Source organism: Argopecten irradians, chromosome 12, assembly GCF_041381155.1.
Source record: "Argopecten irradians isolate NY chromosome 12, Ai_NY, whole genome shotgun sequence".
NCBI classification, from domain to species: domain Eukaryota; kingdom Metazoa; phylum Mollusca; class Bivalvia; order Pectinida; family Pectinidae; genus Argopecten; species Argopecten irradians.
In genome coordinates, this window is record NC_091145.1 from 17003117 (window position 1) to 17022564 (window position 19448).

The window sequence follows — 19448 nt, forward strand, 5'->3', positions numbered from 1 at the left end:
ATCTGATGATATTAATTAAAATACTTAACAATGACGTGGAATTTGTAAATATTTTATGTTATATGTTTCATAAGAAATGTAGAACAATACATTTATGCCATATTTTGCTTCTTTGTTATGTAAAAGAATTAGCCTGAGTGAATTGTCCCTTTAACCGACTGCCATCGTAGACCACACACACTATCCTTTACTCTTTATGTCTGGACCGTTATGATGTACACGGAAATCTTCATCTGATAACAACGGAATAATCCGAGATAAAGCACTTCTCTATCACATTGTTATGACTTTGTTTATACTTCGTTCACAACTCCCCGTATCAATACAACGAAAAAGGTAAACCAAGAACACATCTAAAGAATAAAACCTGAAAAAATGCCAGGAGACCATTGTGAACCGCTTTCTTCTAATTCAAAGTGAAAATTCTTGTTTCAAATGATATGTCGATACATTTTAGATAACGTCTTTTTGATTTGAGGAAAATTTCGAGATAAGAACAGAAAGCAATACAGCATTAGGTTGATAAATTGTAGGTAACACCAGGGGGCGCTGATAAACTTCAGACGGGACCAAGGGCAGATAATCATTGTCATTTTGAGGTTTATCAGAGTGGAGAACTGTATGGCAGATGTCCAAACGCTCTGTTAACCAAGACTCTCGGAGTGTTGGGTAATAGGACTGTACAGACCATTAAAGAGGAATTTATGCCTGACATAAGCTGCTATCAATGGATAGCCCTGTAAAACATCTCCCCTTGTTCTGTACTTTCTACTGCCAAACATATGATTGTATTTAATTCTGGAGATTATAACTTCAAACGGACCTAGCCATCCCATGAAAAACAGCATACTGTGCTTCAGTCAAATTTAAGAGCACAGTTAAAATCCTTGGATTGAAATTTCATCTTAACTTTCAATGTCTTGTTAGAAAAATAAGTTTAACGGAGATGTGAAAATTTTTAACGAAAACTGATTTAGAGGTCAGCTGATGTAGAAACTCCTATTCCCTCCTTAGCCTGTCTTTAAATTTAAATTTGATGAATATGATGATGTGATTTTTTTTTATACTTTTGATAATGAAGACAGATTTAGGGCAGCTGATGTTGAAACTCCTTTTCCCTCCTGGGTTCAGAATAATATGGTTATTTTGTTTTAACCATTTAGATTGATTTGGAAGACATTGAAAAGAAAGAACTTACCTCACTGATGAAAATGTCCGTCATGCCTTCTTCTACTGACCCATAACAGAGAGTTAGACCCAGTTTCTCACTGATGGAGGATCGATGCAAGATCACCTCCTACAAAAACAACACAACACTTGGGTAAAAATGGGCAAATTTATGCTTAATTAGCAAGTTTCATATAGCTCCATGTACATATACATGAGACCCTTGATATCTTAATTATAGAGTCACCAGTGAAATGGCGCTGTACTTATGGCAGTAACTCAACATGAAGGATTAGGGCTCCGATATTACATACTTCTCCCACTTGTTGGTTAAGATCAACTCAACAAGTGTGTGAATTGCCTGCATCTATCAACCACTTCAGATTCCGTCAATTTTCTCAAAACATTTTTTCCCATTGGCACCAAAACAACTGAAGAAACATAATGTTGACCTTTCAGCGTAAACATGACATGGAAAAATAGGAAGAAAATTGATAATGTATATATCTCTAGATTATGATCCAATCAATCATACTACAATACACAATCTGTTTTTATCACAGATTTATCACAAAGAATATTTTACTTTTACTGTATATTGAAATGCCTTCTAAAACAAAGCTTTTGGTTGAATCAATAAAGAAGTCCAGTCCTAAAAGATCTTAATGCAAGCTGCTTCATTATGCTAAAGTGCAAGTGTTGAAATGACCATGATGAATATTTGGCAGACAATCCCTTCCCATCATTCTTAATTGACACTAAGGTGTAACATTGAGTACAAATATACAAAAACACCCCTAAATCAAGGCAATGTATCATAATTCATTCAGGTTCTTTTACCAATGTTCCAACATTCTACCACCATAAAATAAATACAACTTTTTCAAAAGAGCAAACACGACATTTGAATCAGCGGTTTATAACAGATTGGAGGAGGGCACTCGGGCCAGACAACAGCAGAATATCATAAGAATGGAAAGGAGAACTGTGAGTCGACAACCCTTTCATATAAATTGTAAATATTTACCTAAAGATCTTCACATTGTTTACCTGGAACTTGAAGACTAATTGAGAAACTGGTAATGTTTTAAAGAGCATACAATATTCTATAAATTGAAACTGGTTCTGTATTTATTAGCTGATGAATTTTGAACAATCTACTCCCGACTGTAATAAATACATCTACTGCTCAGGCTGATCCCCTTGGACTGTAAGGTTGAAAAGACTGGCTTTTTCAATATGAACTTACCACAATGGAGTTTAGTAGTCTCGACTAGTAAATTGGTTTGATATAAAACTATTAAATACTTGATAGAGAGTTCTACTGTACTCTCTAGTTCTCATTGTCTACTTGACAAACATTCGCGTGTGAACCCTACACCATTGTCAATAATTGCTCTGTGTTTTCTCCTTGCGATATATTTACAAATGACACGTTTGTAGGGTTGATCACAAAGGAGAAACAAACAGTGATTAGAAAGACTGTTGAAATGTGTAGTAGTATAAATCGGCTCCTTACTGTTAAAACACATCCCACCAGTCGATATACACACCATATAAAAGGCAGGTACAGCGGTGAAAGACTTTGATTTCTCGACATCAATCAAAGAAATATAAATCAATGACAGGAACTGCTTCCAATGTACTTTTCTCAGCTGGTAGTAATACATGTATGGGAAATACTGCAGAGAGAAGTTAAAGTACACATGGCTTAAAGCTCAGGCAGTTAACTTAGAATTGGCACCAATTAAAACATACCTGTCACCAAATCATGGATGGATACCAATTACTCCAACAAATCAATAGATACCTATTATTTCTGTTAAGTAATAGATACCTGTAACTTATGTTAATTAACAGATACCTGTAACTTATGTTAATTAACAGATACATGTAACTTATGTCAATTAACAGATACCTGTAACTTATGTCAATTAACAGATACCTGTAACTTATGTCAATTAACAGATACCTGTAACTTATGTCAATTAACAGATACATGTAACTTATGTCAATTAACAGATACATGTAACTTATGTCAATTAACAGATACCTGTAACTTATGTCAATTAACAGATACCTGTAACTTATGTCAATTAACAGATACCTGTAACTTATGTCAATTAACAGATACCTGTAACTTATGTCAATTAACAGATACCTGTAACTTATGTCAATTAACAGATACCTGTAACTTATGTCAATTAACAGATACCTGTAACTTATGTCAATTAACAGATACATGTAACTTATGTCAATTAACAGATACCTGTAACTTATGTCAATTAACAGATACCTGTAACTTATGTCAATTAACAGATACCTGTAACTTATGTCAATTAACAGATACATGTAACTTATGTCAATTAACAGATACATGTAACTTATGTCAATTAACAGATACCTGTAACTTATGTCAATTAACAGATACCTGTAACTTATGTCAATTAACAGATACCTGTAACTTATGTCAATTAACAGATACCTGTAACTTATGTCAATTAACAGATACCTGTAACTTATGTCAATTAACAGATACCTGTAACTTATGTCAATTAACAGATACCTGTAACTTATGTCAATTAACAGATACCTGTAACTTATGTCAATTAACAGATACATGTAACTTATGTCAATTAACAGATACCTGTAACTTATGTCAATTAACAGATACTGTAACTTATGTCAATTAACAGATACATGTAACTTATGTCAATTAACAGATACTGTAACTTATGTAATTAACAGATACATGTAACTTATGTCAATTAACAGATACATGTAACTTATGTCAATTAACAGATACATGTAACTTATGTCAATTAACAGATACATGTAACTTATGTCAATTAACAGATACATGTAACTTATGTCAATTAACGATTACTATGCATAAAATACTAACTGTAACTATGTCAATGTATAACAGATACAGTAACTTATGTCAATTAACAGATACTGTAACTTATGTCAATTAACAGATACATGTAACTTATGTCAATTAACAGATACATGTAACTTATGTCAATTAACAGATACATGTAACTTATGTCAATTAACAGATACATGTAACTTATGTCAATTAACAGATACATGTAACTTATGTCAATTAACAGATACATGTAACTTATGTCAATTAACAGATACATGTAACTTATGTCAATTAACAGATACATGTAACTTATGTCAATTAACAGATACATGTAACTTATGTCAATTAACAGATACATGTAACTTATGTCAATTAACAGATACATGTAACTTATGTCAATTAACAGATACATGTAACTTATGTCAATTAACAGATACATGTAACTTATGTCAATTAACAGATACTGTAACTTATGTCAATTACGATACTGTAACTTATGTATAACAGATACCTGTAACTTATGTCAATTAACAGATACCTGTAACTTATGTCAATTAACAGATACCTGTAACTTATGTCAATTAACAGATACCTGTAACTTATGTCAATTAACAGATACCTGTAACTTATGTCAATTAACAGATACCTGTAACTTATGTCAATTAACAGATACCTGTAACTTATGTCAATTAACAGATACCTGTAACTTATGTCAATTAACAGATACCTGTAACTTATGTCAATTAACAGATACATGTAACTTATGTCAATTAACAGATACCTGTAACTTATGTCAATTAACAGATACCTGTAACTTATGTCAATTAACAGATACCTGTAACTTATGTCAATTAACAGATACCTGTAACTTATGTCAATTAACAGATATACTATGGAACTGTAACTTATGTCAATTAACAGATACATGTAACTTATGTCAATTAACAGATACATGTAACTTATGTCAATTAACAGATACCTGTAACTTATGTCAATTAACAGATACTGTAACTTATGTCAATTAACAGATACCTGTAACTTATGTCAATTAACAGATACCTGTAACTTATGTCAATTAACAGATACATGTAACTTATGTCAATTAACAGATACATGTAACTTATGTCAATTAACAGATACATGTAACTTATGTCAATTAACAGATACATGTAACTTATGTCAATTAACAGATACATGTAACTTATGTCAATTAACAGATACATGTAACTTATGTCAATTAACAGATACCTGTAACTTATGTCAATTAACAGATACCTGTAACTTATGTCAATTAACAGATACCTGTAACTTATGTCAATTAACAGATACATGTAACTTATGTCAATTAACAGATACCTGTAACTTATGTCAATTAACAGATACCTGTAACTTATGTCAATTAACAGATACATGTAACTTATGTCAATTAACAGATACCTGTAACTTATGTCAATTAACAGATACCTGTAACTTATGTCAATTAACAGATACCTGTAACTTATGTCAATTAACAGATACCTGTAACTTATGTCAATTAACAGATACCTGTAACTTATGTCAATTAACAGATACATGTAACTTATGTCAATTAACAGATACCTGTAACTTATGTCAATTAACAGATACATGTAAATTATGTCAATTAACAGATACATGTAACTGCTGCCAATTAACCTTACATTACACCTATTCAATGAACACCTTAACTCCAACCAATTAGCTTGAAACACAACCAGGTTGTGGAACCAGGGTACTAATGCTGCCTACTACCAATTTATAGAACTTGTTAATGGAACTAATTCATTAATTGTTAATGGAATTAATTAATAGGTACCTGCTATATTAAATGTCAATTAAAATCAGTGTTTTAATGGACTGTTGTTGCTATCATTTTGAAAGATACTAGTCTCTTGATGGATATATGTTATTGGTTGTTTTTTTTGTGTATTTTTTTTTATCTTGTAATAACCATTAAACCTACAAACAATCAAATGTTAATGTCACTACAACCAATAAAAACAAACAAAATCACTTATTTATTGAGTAAAATCAAGCTGAAGATGTTACTACAAGACTAGAGAGTAAGGATGTCATATAGACCAGCCGTGTGTGAAGAAGTAGTCTGTTATTGGTAAGATAAAGTGATATCAGGTACTCCCTCAAGATTTCATCTCACTGTCAGGGCTGTGTTCCATCTATGATAGGGATTTACAGCACAAATCTGTCATTAGATCTCCTGATTCAGATGATAGGCTGAACAGAGCGGGACAAAGCTATCATAGCAGGAGGCGATCAGCTGCTACAGTAGGTATTGAGTCATTGATAGAGATCCTACGACACCATGGGGACCCAGTTATTGACTGGTACAGAATTAATGCTCTATTGTAAGTATACGCTCCATACAAGTCACACTTGCCCGCTCCATAAACGACTATTTGTTCCATCATTTTCTGTATCTATCAGTGGATGATGTCGCCTCCTCTTTATTTCTACTTTATCAGATATATAGTAACTACCATAAGTATGGCCGACTATACGATCCCAGATATTTTCTTTTCTGACTCGGACTGGGAAAATCTGTCTCGGAAATTGTCTCCTGTTCCTGATATCCTTATTCGCCCTGTGATACAGCACCACCATGAAACCATTCATTTTCATGGCTACAGTAACAATTCACTTCCCAAAGTCCCGCTGATATTAGCTAATATAGCGGCATTGAAGAAATTTGAGCCATTCAGGGCTTGAATTTTTATATTACAATCAGCAGTACCCTCATGCTGTCATTCAGATGTGTGAGCTTAAAAGCACGATAATTAATGAAAATGAACTCATGTTGTTTAAAACTCAATATTCGAGAGCATAAAACCCCTTTTCACTAGCAACAACAGTCGTGCATACAAACGTCAGCAGGTAGTCTGCTAATGCAGTGGGCTGCGAAGACTTCATATTAAATCTGATGTAAAAAAATTATTTTCAAGCAGCACTGATTAAAATAGTCAATAAAGTCTTGTAATAAATGCCTGCTCAAGATTTTACAACTTTTACCGTGGCAGTCATGTTTGCATTGCTAAGATCAAGTACAGAGAGATAGATATTTGTGTAAATGGGAGAGCCACTCCATATTCATTTCAACAAGAAACGCCTGATGACATAAATATCCCAGCTTCCAAATGAAACCTGCATGGGATATGACAGTTTGCGTATAATGAATATTTTCCATTTGATGATCATTTCCGGGATAATTTTTTCATCAATTTGTGTCGTCTTGTCATAAACCTCATTGCAATAGAATACATGGTCTGCCTTTTTATGCTTTATATGCCGGAGGAAATTTTGCTTACTGTGAACATGGCACACGCAGCCCCGGGACAATACGTTTTGCAATGTGATATGTACAAGTCATCATTTCATTGACATTAATGACAGAACCCATCTCTTTCTCCAGTTACAGCCCTACTTGTGTGTACAGCATCAAAGCCGAGTTAAACGAATCCACTAACCTTGGTATACATATTTAATACTCTAACTTAATTACGGGCTCTGGGCCGGCTCAGACCACAACAATCACACAATAACGGCCAGTAAAGAACATTTCATGATTCACCTTTTACTGTACTGATGTCTCCTATGATCTTCCTATACCAACAATAAAGAACGTAATATAACCAGATGGTCCATCAGCGGGACGGTCATTTCTGATTCTGGTCTGAATAAATATTTCAAAATGTTCTGAAGGGTACTTGATTTAGATGCATGGTAACAAAAGAGATCAAGTGGAAACAATGAGATGAAATATTAGATAATTGGCATGAAGTAAAGCTTTTTTATGATTGTGTTAACCTATATTAAAATCCAGCCGAGTTTTTCAGCTACATTCCCAGACAGGGGGAACCTGGCCCGTTACTGTAACCAGGAGGAGCAATATGGTCACGTATTAATTAATATCTGTTAGAAACAACCTTCTTGTGTAACTGTCGGAACAGACTCATATACATATCATCAGGCAACGATAGGGTCGTAAAAGGTCATGAAAGAGGTCAGAGTTCATGTGAACATCAGAGCGGATTACTCTGCTCATTAACAGGTGTTGAATGAGATACAGACCCAGAGAACAAAGGATCATCTCATTCCTATTGTTTCTGTTATCAACAACTGGGGCAAGTAAAAATAACAAAGGTGTTGTAACACTGCAATATATCACCTTATCAAACAAAAAGTACATTATCTTTTAATCATCATCATCATCTTTGTCTAATCACACCTGGGCATGAAGTCCATTGGATTGTTATCAAATCAGGTCAGTAACATTATATTCTCTTCCAAGGTCAGAAGAAATCAGCTTAAAATTCAACCTTTTTATCCATCTACCAATCATAAATCGTTCCACTTTGATGGACTGCTACTTTATATTAATCTCACTAAAGAGTTATGGCCCCTGAAAAAAAGCCCACCCTGGACATGTTAGTGGCTGTAGCTGTAACATGACATAATGGTGACTTGGGCAAGATGGCGTCTCATGATACTGTCAATGTGAATCCGATTATTTATCCTCTGTGAGACTGCCTTATCATGCAGTGACATAACTCTCCACTTTTTCTGGCCAGGAAATGCATTTTTTATGACTGGTGAATTCCATAATGGTAAGGGCCGTTATAAAATTGTTGTGTCAAACGTCAGTCACAAACACGTGTAAATTACTGTAATTTCTGAACGTGTCTGACAGAAATTGCTGTGCCACTTGTCACCCTAAACTCACAGCCATTTTACACTAAACACACACAAGCTAACGTTACAACCTTATCGTCCCATCTTACTCTGGATATTGAAACCACATCAACCACCGATGTTCCATCTCTCATTTTTTTTTTCCACCCTGAACTTCCAAGATATGCTGAGTTTCCATTTGAACTTCAGTTCTGCTCTTTTAATCCAACTTTCTTTAAAACGATTTCTCTTTTTAAGCCTTTGAGGAAATCTATACTAAATCTGCGCATTTTTTACATCGTTTTGTGTAATGGGTGTTAACTGCCAGAAGCGTAATAATCTTCTGAGATATGACATCTTGTCCCAGTCATGTTACGCAACCAATGGATAGAAATACTCACATCTATAATTTTATCTCAGAGACCATGATAAAGCTAAACAAATCTCAAAGAACATTTACAAACCTTTCGTCTCTTATCTCAAATATGTACATACATCTAATTTTTGAAAATTTGAGACATCTATCTGTTTGCTTTTGATACAAATGTTTTGATAAAAAGAAGGAAAAAGAAAAAAAAAATCTCCTGTAAATAAAACAGGTTGCTGTATGAATGAGTGTACCCACCCTCCATACTCCATGGCTGACTTACTGTGTCCATGGAAACCTGCCCAATCTCTAAATATAAATTCTGATTTATATCCTAATTAATTTGGAAGTACTTCTGAAATATTCTGTCCCATTGATAAACAGGCCAAAAACACCAAAGACCTCGCTTTGCTGCAGAACATTAACTTGGTGTTTCAATAGTCACTATCAGCAGATTTGAACTTAAAATTATTTTTGGAAATCTGTCCCGAGTACAAAAAGTTCTCTATATATTCTGTAAAATCCTTTGCAAGTACAAGGAAGCTCTATTTTAAGTATCATATCATTACTCTTAATTCTGCAAGTCTACAGAACACGAAATATTTCTGATATTTTGTGTTTTTGTATTTCCGGCTGTCTGTACGTCTTTAAGATCTATCTTGTCAGCTGTTGTTGCTCCGACAGGTTTGTCAGTGGAGACCTCCAGACAAATGGGTGAACTTTTGAAGTATTGAAAATGATTGATGTCAAATGTAACCATTCTGAATCTTGTCTAAATGTCTGGATCATTAGAATGTTTCCTTGGAATCTTTCAGATCTTGTAACACCAAAGCATTGAAATGACTCAGAATTCTATATAAACTGCTGTATATCATTCAGATTCAGATTTGAACAACAGGAATCAAAAGTTTTCATTTTTTCCAGCAGGAAGTCTTGTATACCTTAAAGACTTATGTCAGGATTTCAAGAGGAAGCCATTGTGACAGTGGTTTTTCAGATCTGACTGAGAAATGGATTACGGCGTGATCAAAGCTTCCAATTCTGAAGTTCATGTTGGAGTATTCCTCCCATCACTTTTAATATCCTAGTGAGCTTGAAAAGCAGCAATCTTTAAATTCTAATTTAGTATTTTTTTTAAAAACCATATTTTCCAAATACTGATAATGTTTTCAAGCAATGAAAATTATCAAAATCCATGCAATCTTTTTGAAAAACAGTATATGTCAAATTCTGAAATACTTCCAAGTTTCATTTTAGAGTTAATTAACAATAATAAGATAAAACTCCCTGCCATGTTAGTACAATCATATGTTTATAAATCTAGAGTTATCAGAGGTGCCTTATAAATATTTCAAACTCTATTACATTGGAGATATCGTCTTGCATACACAACATGTAACTCAAGAAACCTTCAATTAAGTTACAGTGCCAGTCCTAATCTATAAATAGCAACAGAATCAGAAATTCAATAAGCTAATATGAAATGATAAAGGTGTGGAACAAAATTCAATTTCAATTTACTTTTTCAGTTAATTCGAGAAAACTGATGCACTTAATTAAAATCAATAGAACAAGTTGACGTGATGTTTTGTTTAGATTTATCGCAAATTGGTGATCTCAAAATGAAATCATTCTCACACTCCACTGGTCCAATTCAAACGATTCTTCATCTGTTGACGTTTCCCGAACCTTCAAACAACGAAAATCTGCTCATGCACATCACTTAATGCATGCGCTTTGAAATACTGCACGTGTTGATTCAATAAATTGTGTTTTAATCACAAAGCGTAGTTTCCATCGCCATCATACACTGCATGCAGCTACACCATTTATTCCTATCTCATTCTGTTACAGACCTGTGGTGGGGTAGGGCGCCCACTTCAATGTGTAAATCATTTGCAGGAGTTACATTATCTTTGGTTTCCTAGCCTTCTCGGGAGGTGTTCCCAGCTTTCATTCAAAGCTACAAGCAGTGAAATGATTACGCACTCTGAAGTATGACAAGTGTGTCCTTTGTCGTTTCTGTGCAGCCATTGTGAACCATCAAACAGGTACATAACAAACCTATCGCCCCTATCGGAGCAGCTATCTTCTACTGTTCCTACGTATAAACACCCTCAGATATATACTTGTTAAAATTAAGATAAACTACTGTAGGGTTTTTTCCTCTAACAATTTCATGGCCGTTTTATTAAATATTACTTTTATCATTATTCACTGTGAATTAAGTTACACACATATTTCCTCTCTGTAGACACTCGGAGGAATAGACTGATATACGCCGCTGTTATTTCCTGTGAAAAATCATTATACAGTAGGTTGCCTAATTGTGTATATACTGTATTACTCAAAAAGCATCTGTTTGTCAATACCCATTATGTTGGTCTAGCCTTCAAAGCATCTAATTGACTCCTGCGCTGGATGATCTTGGTCACAAGATACCTTAGGAGTTCATTTTGGATGTAACTGCATAAACGGTCCATCAAGCAAATGTTCAATGAACTAGCCTAATGAAGTATCGATCTTGATAATTAATTCAATTATTGTCTTTTGGTCCCTCTGGTGTACTGCGAGATAGAGAGATTTTATGTATCCAAGCAACAGTCGGTGGCCATATTGGTCACTAAAGTAATCTCTGGTGTCCAGTGCGGCCAGGCAGTGGTCAAATTACCATACAGCATAAGTCTTAACTAGGAAACAAACTACGGTTAGGTACACACCGGTGGGATTGTATTGCTAAATAACATTAATGCAAATTGTCAACGAGGCTGATTGACCTGAAACAGATTCTCTAACCCTGTTTTGTAAACTATGCAACTCTTCCAATAATGACAAACTATTTCTGATGAAACCACACTGCCATTTAGGTCTAGTCGTGATTCTGTTTAGATGAAAAGTTGTCCTTTTTAATAGAAATCCATGGTTTTCAAGGAGTCAATTTTCTTTAGACATTTTAAATAAGAAATCTTCTGGAGGAAAAAAACCGAAGTGGGAACTTGCCAAAATTGAAAATGTAAACGAGTTTACCGGATGTAAAAGTCTGAAATAAGGTTTAAAACATAGGCTCACCATTGAGACTTGATGATACTCTATGTACAGAGCAGATTTCTTCTTGAAATTTTACGAGGGTAATATGATGGATTCCAGCTTACTCTTGAGCTTCAGGAATGATACCCCCAGCAAAAATCCCTTCTAAGTCTGGTTATGTATAGATACTAAAGGATTATCTATAGATAGGATACCTTCATCTATACATGTTACAACTATAACTCACTCTCCATATGGACCATCAAGTTGCCAAAAACATACATCACCGATGCAAGTACTGTCAGTCTATGGGGCCAGTAGTTTCAATTTTAGTCTCACCCATCGTCTCCCTATGTTGCCCATGGTGCAACTCCAAACACCCAATCTGGGATGGATTGGACTTTTGTTTACTGCCTATATGACTTTATCTATTGATGTAGGGTTAAGGCTAAAGGGTACAACTCTAGTGTGTAGAAGTCTTGCTCCCTGCTGCCAATTTCTCTTCCTGGAGCTCAATGAGGAGTTACCACCTATATGACTTAGTCTATTGGTACAGGTTAACTTATTTACCCCTGAACATTTAAAGTTGACTGTTCCGGTCTTTGAATTAGGAAAGCTCAAATGAGTCTCAGGGGTGATGGAGTTAAGACTGACGGACCAAAATCTTGACCCCTAGTGCCAATTGCTCTTCCTGGAGTTTAATGAAAGAATTTTGTTTTGACTTTTGATTTATGAAGGATAGGAAACGTAGAGCATTGGGATGCTACACATGAACCTCATCATCATTAGCTCCTCTTAACACTGACCCCTCAACAGAGTTGGGTCTAGCTGACCAGTCAACATGCTGGACTAGAATCCCTCAGACACATGCACAGTGACCAGGCGTGTCAACACATCTATACGCCCTGTGATTCCAGCAATGCCACATGATGACAACTTTGTTCTGTTTCATCATATTCATGTGCATGTTTGTCATTGAGGGAATGCATATGAGGGGTAGCAAGACTCGTGTGGGGCCAGACTACGAGTTTGCCTGAAGGTCAATTCTAAATGCTATGATTGGAACAAGCATTAGGGAGTCCGTCTGTCATATCCATGGAGAAATACTGACCATCTAGAGTTGGTCAGTTTGACTGTAATGAGGGACTGGACATCTGACCAGTATTATAGACTGACAGCCATCATTCTAGTTACATCAATGTTCTGTGTACACAAGTTAACCATCTGCACTGGTTCCTATCACCAGGCAAAATTACAAAACACCGAATTTACAGGACTTCCAAGCATGCTTGTGATCCAGATTCCAATCTTCCACCTATCATCATAGCTAAATTACAAAACCATTTTCTGCAATATCCCAAACAAACGTACTTCAGATGCAGATTTTCGCTTCTGACACAGACATTAGCAAGGTGCTTTACCAGCCCAATGGGTATTGTTTACCTTACAAACGTTTCTGTGATACACCTAAGTTTGCTCTTCCTCAGGTTTACAGATGTTGCTATTGTATTTGTATCCTGATATTGTAGGGAAGTATAATATCACATTCACAATGTCAACTATTTAAGGATACTGAAACCAATCCCAGGAAATATAGTCATAATTTGACTGTTCAAATCTGGGACAACCCTCATTTCCAGTATATTCTTACTTGAATTATTGATATATGATTGATAAAACACAGAAATTTCTAAAATTAGAAATAAATAAATTACCTCATATTCCATGTCATAACCTCTCTCATCAAAATAGGCATCATCATATTCAAAACCGTGGGCCATTTCTATATCTGTGAGACCCATCTCTGTACTGGCAGAAAAAGCTACTGGTCGTCGTGACGATGGCTGATATAACCTGAAGGACAAAGATATAATTATAAGAAAAGTTGTACAACAAGAACATTAGATTAGGGAATATTGATGATTTCTTTTAAATTTTTATACTCAAGACTGAATACAGTATAAAAGTTAAATTGGGAAGGTTGAAACAATTGGAAGGTTATATATTAACTCAAACAGGCACCAAATGATAGTACAATGTTGACATTTCTTCAAATGCCAGTGGATAAAATGAGGTAAAAAAGCTGTTAAGTAACACATTATCTATGTAAACAAAGTTCTAATTTATATGCTTGATTTAGTGTTGTTTATACTGAGAGTTTGGTCTCAGCTAAATCTACTTTACATCCCAGTGAAAAAGCTAATAACAATGCTTTAGGGACGTCTTGTCAGGGATTGCAAGGTTACACCAGACCGCTGTTTTTTTGGAGGCGTTAGGCTGAGCCATATATATTTTTCCGATCAGATATATTAGACACACTAGGTGCTGAGGATTGTAGCTGGCTCGACCCCTAGGGACCGTAGTGTAATGAAAGGATTACAGATTACAAGGCATTCTGGGAAATCTCACAAAGATTATTTGAAGCTCTGGGTATTAAAATGGTTTGGTCTTACGTAACAACTTGCACTCATAAAGTCGGCAGTGATACCGAGAGCGGAATAAGCAAGCAAGACAGGTTCACGTTCTTAGCTGATAATACCTTCACATTTTATTCCCTGTTGCTCTTTTATATGTGTTGTCAAATCTGATTTTTTTGGCTTTCTGTAATTTCAAGTCAAATCTGATTTTTTTGGCTTTCTGTAATTTTAAGTCCTATTTCAAATTATGTATTGCTGGTTTTCTTTCAAGCATTTCCTCTCATCTATGATTTCTGCCATATATTAGCTGAAAGCTGATAAGATGCGTTCTGTAGTGACATCTAACGGGACTAGAAAAGAATTGCTTTTTTCTCCTTAGTGGTTTATGCACACAATCTGTAGATAAAACTCGTCCACTTGTCAACACTGATTGCTAGTTAAAATGTTACACTGCAGTAAATCAAACAGATTCTTTAACAAGAACACCTTCCTTTTGACCTGAAAAGTCAATGAACTTTTTTTACCAATGTCACTTAGTTCCTTACTATTGATTTTGACCCGCAACCTCAAATGACCTCCAACGACCTTTAATGACCTCTAATTAACTGGCTACTTGTTGAAGTATAGCCTGTAACTAGATAGCTGATGGATTAGCAAGTTAATCTTTTGAAGGCTTTGTATACATACACTAAGTAGTTTTTCTGGTACCATTTAGTAAAAATTTGACATAAATAGGTGAAAATTTTCTTCTGATCTGTCATTTATACAAATGTTTCCTGTGTAAAAACATAAATATCCTTGTGAATTATCTTGTTTTCTTAAGCCTGCTGTCCATCCAAATGACTTATCTCTTGTCGAATCATACATCTACTCCTCAATACACCCCACAACTCCCTCAGCCCTTCAGCTCAGGTTTCACAACAAGGGTATTCCCCTCACCTCAGGAATCGGTTACCATAGCAACTGTCAATTAAACCTAGTTGAAGGACAGTAATTGTCAAATTTCAAAAAAAAGAAGGTGAAGAGGTTTTAATCAAAAGTTTACACAAGAAAGGCTGTCGTCTGCTGCTTTCCACAGAAAATCACTGATAAGATGGAGGCCAACAAAAGCAGGATTGTTCTGATGTAGATAAAATAGCAGGCCTTTCCAATACAGACTTCAAAGGGAAGTAGTATAGACCAGTGGATAAGGTGAATGGCCCTTATAAACTCTGGGTAGCTGACCTGACATTCTAAACCCAGACATTTCTAGGTCTGCCACGATTGTGTCTTTGTCTTTAAAGTCCCTCTTATGAGATCTGGGACGTGGGAACTTGGTTTATATTTCAATAACATAAGCAAATAAAAGAATTCAAGTTTGTTGGATTTGGAGTCAGATAAGACAGGTTCAATTTCATCTTTTGAATTCATGATCCCAATACTGGACACTTAAAAGCAAAGATCACATTACCCTTATTGATAATTTACAGAATTAAAAAAAAATCTCATTTTTTTCATTCCGAAAATAAACAATTAAAACATTTACATTAAAAAGTTCAAATTTTAGCTATTGGAATGCAAACCATGTTACATTAAGACAATGGCATATTTTTGGCGTTTGAACACCTAGAGAATTTTAAACACTTTGATTAAAAGCATATGAATGGTTAATATTTAGCCTCTAGTACAGGTGTATAGGCCCCCCTACACCCCAGATGTGGAAACACTTTAGGAAGAGCTCCCTCCGACTGCTTCAGTGTTTATCTCCGCGGCCAGATGTGTTTTCTGTTTCTATGAATGCATAAAGAAAACATGTATAAAAGACTGATCGAGGGTTACCTCACGCGTCACTATTGATGAATTAAGTATGCGGCCATTTACATATCTGTAGTATTTTAACTACTCGCAATGACAGACCATTTCTTACTATCTCTTCTAGAAGAATTTCTGCATTTGTAAATCATAAAAATAAAGTATAAGAAATGTGGTAAGATAATGCTGAAATATTCTTCCTATGACGGAAAAAATATATTATCTTACAAGTCTGACTGCACAAGCATATGTGTCTGTTAATCTCGGCATCGCCATGGTAACCAATGACTGGCGAGGAAGCCACATAGTGGATTCCTTCCTCTCGGCCAGATCATGGGATGGTTGTGATTCCCTTTCACAACCAGGAAGGCAAAATTAATACGTTTTCATTCCAGTTGTATTCCCTCCCACCTCCCCCTTACACCAATACCTCCCCTTCCATGTGCATTTAATTAGCCTCAACGCTCTTTACTTGTAGATGAAAACAAATTTTTCTTACATAAATACTCCACAATGAATGATGCCTCAGTACGCCAGGTGAGAGATCCTGTGGGCCCATAATTCATACCTGTCCTAGTCAATTACTGGGGCTAATTCGCTGTTCTTTTGAAATACACCCGCTACTATTCCGTCTATGTTTTTGTGCCATGCCAAAAATGACTGCCAGTGAAAGGGGGCTGCAATAACGATAACTAGGGCACGCCTTTTTATAACTTTATAATACGACATAATTGATTGGATATTAGACAAATGCAGCAAAAAACCACAGGCGTAGCGTATACATCAGACGCATTAGTACATAGACAGACGGCGTTGGGAGGACCATCAGATGTAGCGGGACTACCATTAGTAGATGATGGTTTCTCCCAGTGATAAAACTTTTGGTATGACATATAGTGACAAACTGATTATCATCAACTGTGGCTTCTCTAGATTTAATCTATCTGTATCCAAATCAATTATCTCAGTTTTAAATCTCAGTTTAAAATTGAAAATATTTATCACTAGGAATTAAAATCAATAATGCCACATGAAGAATGACAAGAATTGATGGTATTTAAGAGCGTGTTGCTCTCGCCACACAAAAACCACTTCAATTTTTATGATGACTCTTAGCAGGATTAGAGGAAACACTTCAGTGATTAGGGGAGAGAATCAGAGAAATGATACCCTACAAACAGTAGGAATCAAATCAAACAGAAACTAGAGAGATCAACAAGACTCTTTAACCAATATCTGAAATTGAGATGGTAGGGGAAGGCCTCAACTGGACAAGATGGGATGGGATTAGGCATGGATATAATTGTATCACTCCCACCCCTTCCCCAAAATCATGGTGATCAAATCAAATGATATAAATAACCTTGCCTCATTATTAAATCAAAAGGTGATGGAGTGGGATAGGACAGGATGGATGGGAATATTGGACTCAACAGGACAAGGATGGATGGGAATATTGGACTCAACAGGACAAGGTGGGATGAAATAGGACTCGACAAAATGGGATGGAATGGGAGTCAACAGGTCAAGATGGGATTCAAAGGGAAGGGAATGGGTTAATACTTTATGCCCTTCTCCCCTCTGCAAATTTCATGGTGAGGCATAAAAAAACAATATCCTGTTTCCTTGGTTGTATAAGAAATGTTTTCCTGGTGCAGAGTTTGTGTACTTTTTCATTCCAAAGAATCAGTGAGGCTCCAGGAACAGGAACCTTTGGGTACATACATCTATGGTGTATTTCATCACACACGCTCACGTTTATTTTGTCAAAATAATTAGAGGCTTCTCTTTCAAAGGAATACCAGTCAGCCATCAACATATCAAATATGTATCAAGTCCTTTATTTTTAGATGGCAGTTTATCTTTCCTTACATACACAATCGAGATTTTAATCATAATGAAAAGTCTGTAGTATTGGAAGTGAAAAAGCAGCTGTTTAAAGGGATGTGGCTTTCAACACATTCCTGGTAAAGTACAAACAAAGGATGCTTCAATCTTACGTGGTCCTCCTACCCTCCTCCATTTTACCTTCTGTCCTAATTATAAACCTAACATTAGGTCCTGGTATGAGCTGCCAAAAATCTAGAATATGTGGCAGACTGGTCTTTTTCATGTACAAAAATATGACCTATATCCACCCCTACCTAAACATTTATGATATCTTAACTAGCAATGCTTAAAAAATTCTGATACAAAGCCAAACGCCGTAATTATGTTCTAGAGATGAAATCAATATGAAGTTCATTTCAAGTGACTGCAAGTGCGACATCACCAAGTGTGTCCGTCGGTTGTAAATCTGAAGTACAACTTGAGAAAACTACAGCCAAAACACGCTAAATGGGCATTTTGTAATGAACAAAGAAGTAGCATCACAAAAACAACCAACTGGAATCCCGAGAGGAGAATTCTGAACATTTCAATTTGGTGTATTTCTGAGCTGTACTAATTACAAAGAATCCCATAGGCTCATCGAAGATATCTTTAAAGGGGCATAACTCTAATGAAAAAAAATATATATATACATTTACATCAGATTGCATCAAACTTGATAAATGTGAGGAATGTTACATAACACTTTATTAAGTAATATCACTGAACTAAAACATCAAAATGGGCATCATACTAGATAAACATGTGTATGAAAGGTCACAAAAATACTACACAAAAAAAATTAAAAAAATAAACCAAAAAACAAACAAAAAATATCAGAAATAAACAATTCTCAAGACATTTAAAGATGCTCCACCGCCGACAGACCAAAAATGATATTTATCATTTGAACAATAATTGGTGTTTAATTGTGTATATAATAGTCTAATTAACACAAAAAATAATATAAAATAATTTATCTTGCATTTGGTACATGCACATTCAGTAGTTCATTTCATACAGGATATAGTGGTACGGATTTTTTTCGGGATGCAATTAATTATTTTTCATAGTTTTAACTTGAAGTAAAATTAGAAGCTCAAACTTTTCATTGATGGTAATGGTGTAAAGTAAGTAACTTTTGTAACTGAAGAAAAATACTTAATCGTCTGCTCCTGTTTTTAATAGTGAAAAAATACCATTTGTCAGCGGTGGAGCATCTTTAATAAAACAT

At 35.1% G+C, this 19448-nt stretch overlaps 1 protein-coding gene across 6 annotated transcripts in view; it reads right to left on the reverse strand.

The window, feature by feature from the left end:
• LOC138304642 (E3 ubiquitin-protein ligase PDZRN3-B-like) overlaps positions 1-19448 on the reverse strand; it is a 170700-nt gene that overhangs the window by 34656 nt on the left and 116596 nt on the right. For all 6 annotated transcript variants that reach the window (XM_069244818.1, XM_069244817.1, XM_069244821.1 and 3 more), the window contains 2 exons: positions 13853-13991; positions 1199-1297 (listed from right to left, as the gene is read on the reverse strand). In XM_069244818.1, coding sequence (XP_069100919.1) covers positions 1199-1297; positions 13853-13991 — 238 coding nt within the window. The remainder of the gene's footprint in view (positions 1-1198; positions 1298-13852; positions 13992-19448) is intronic.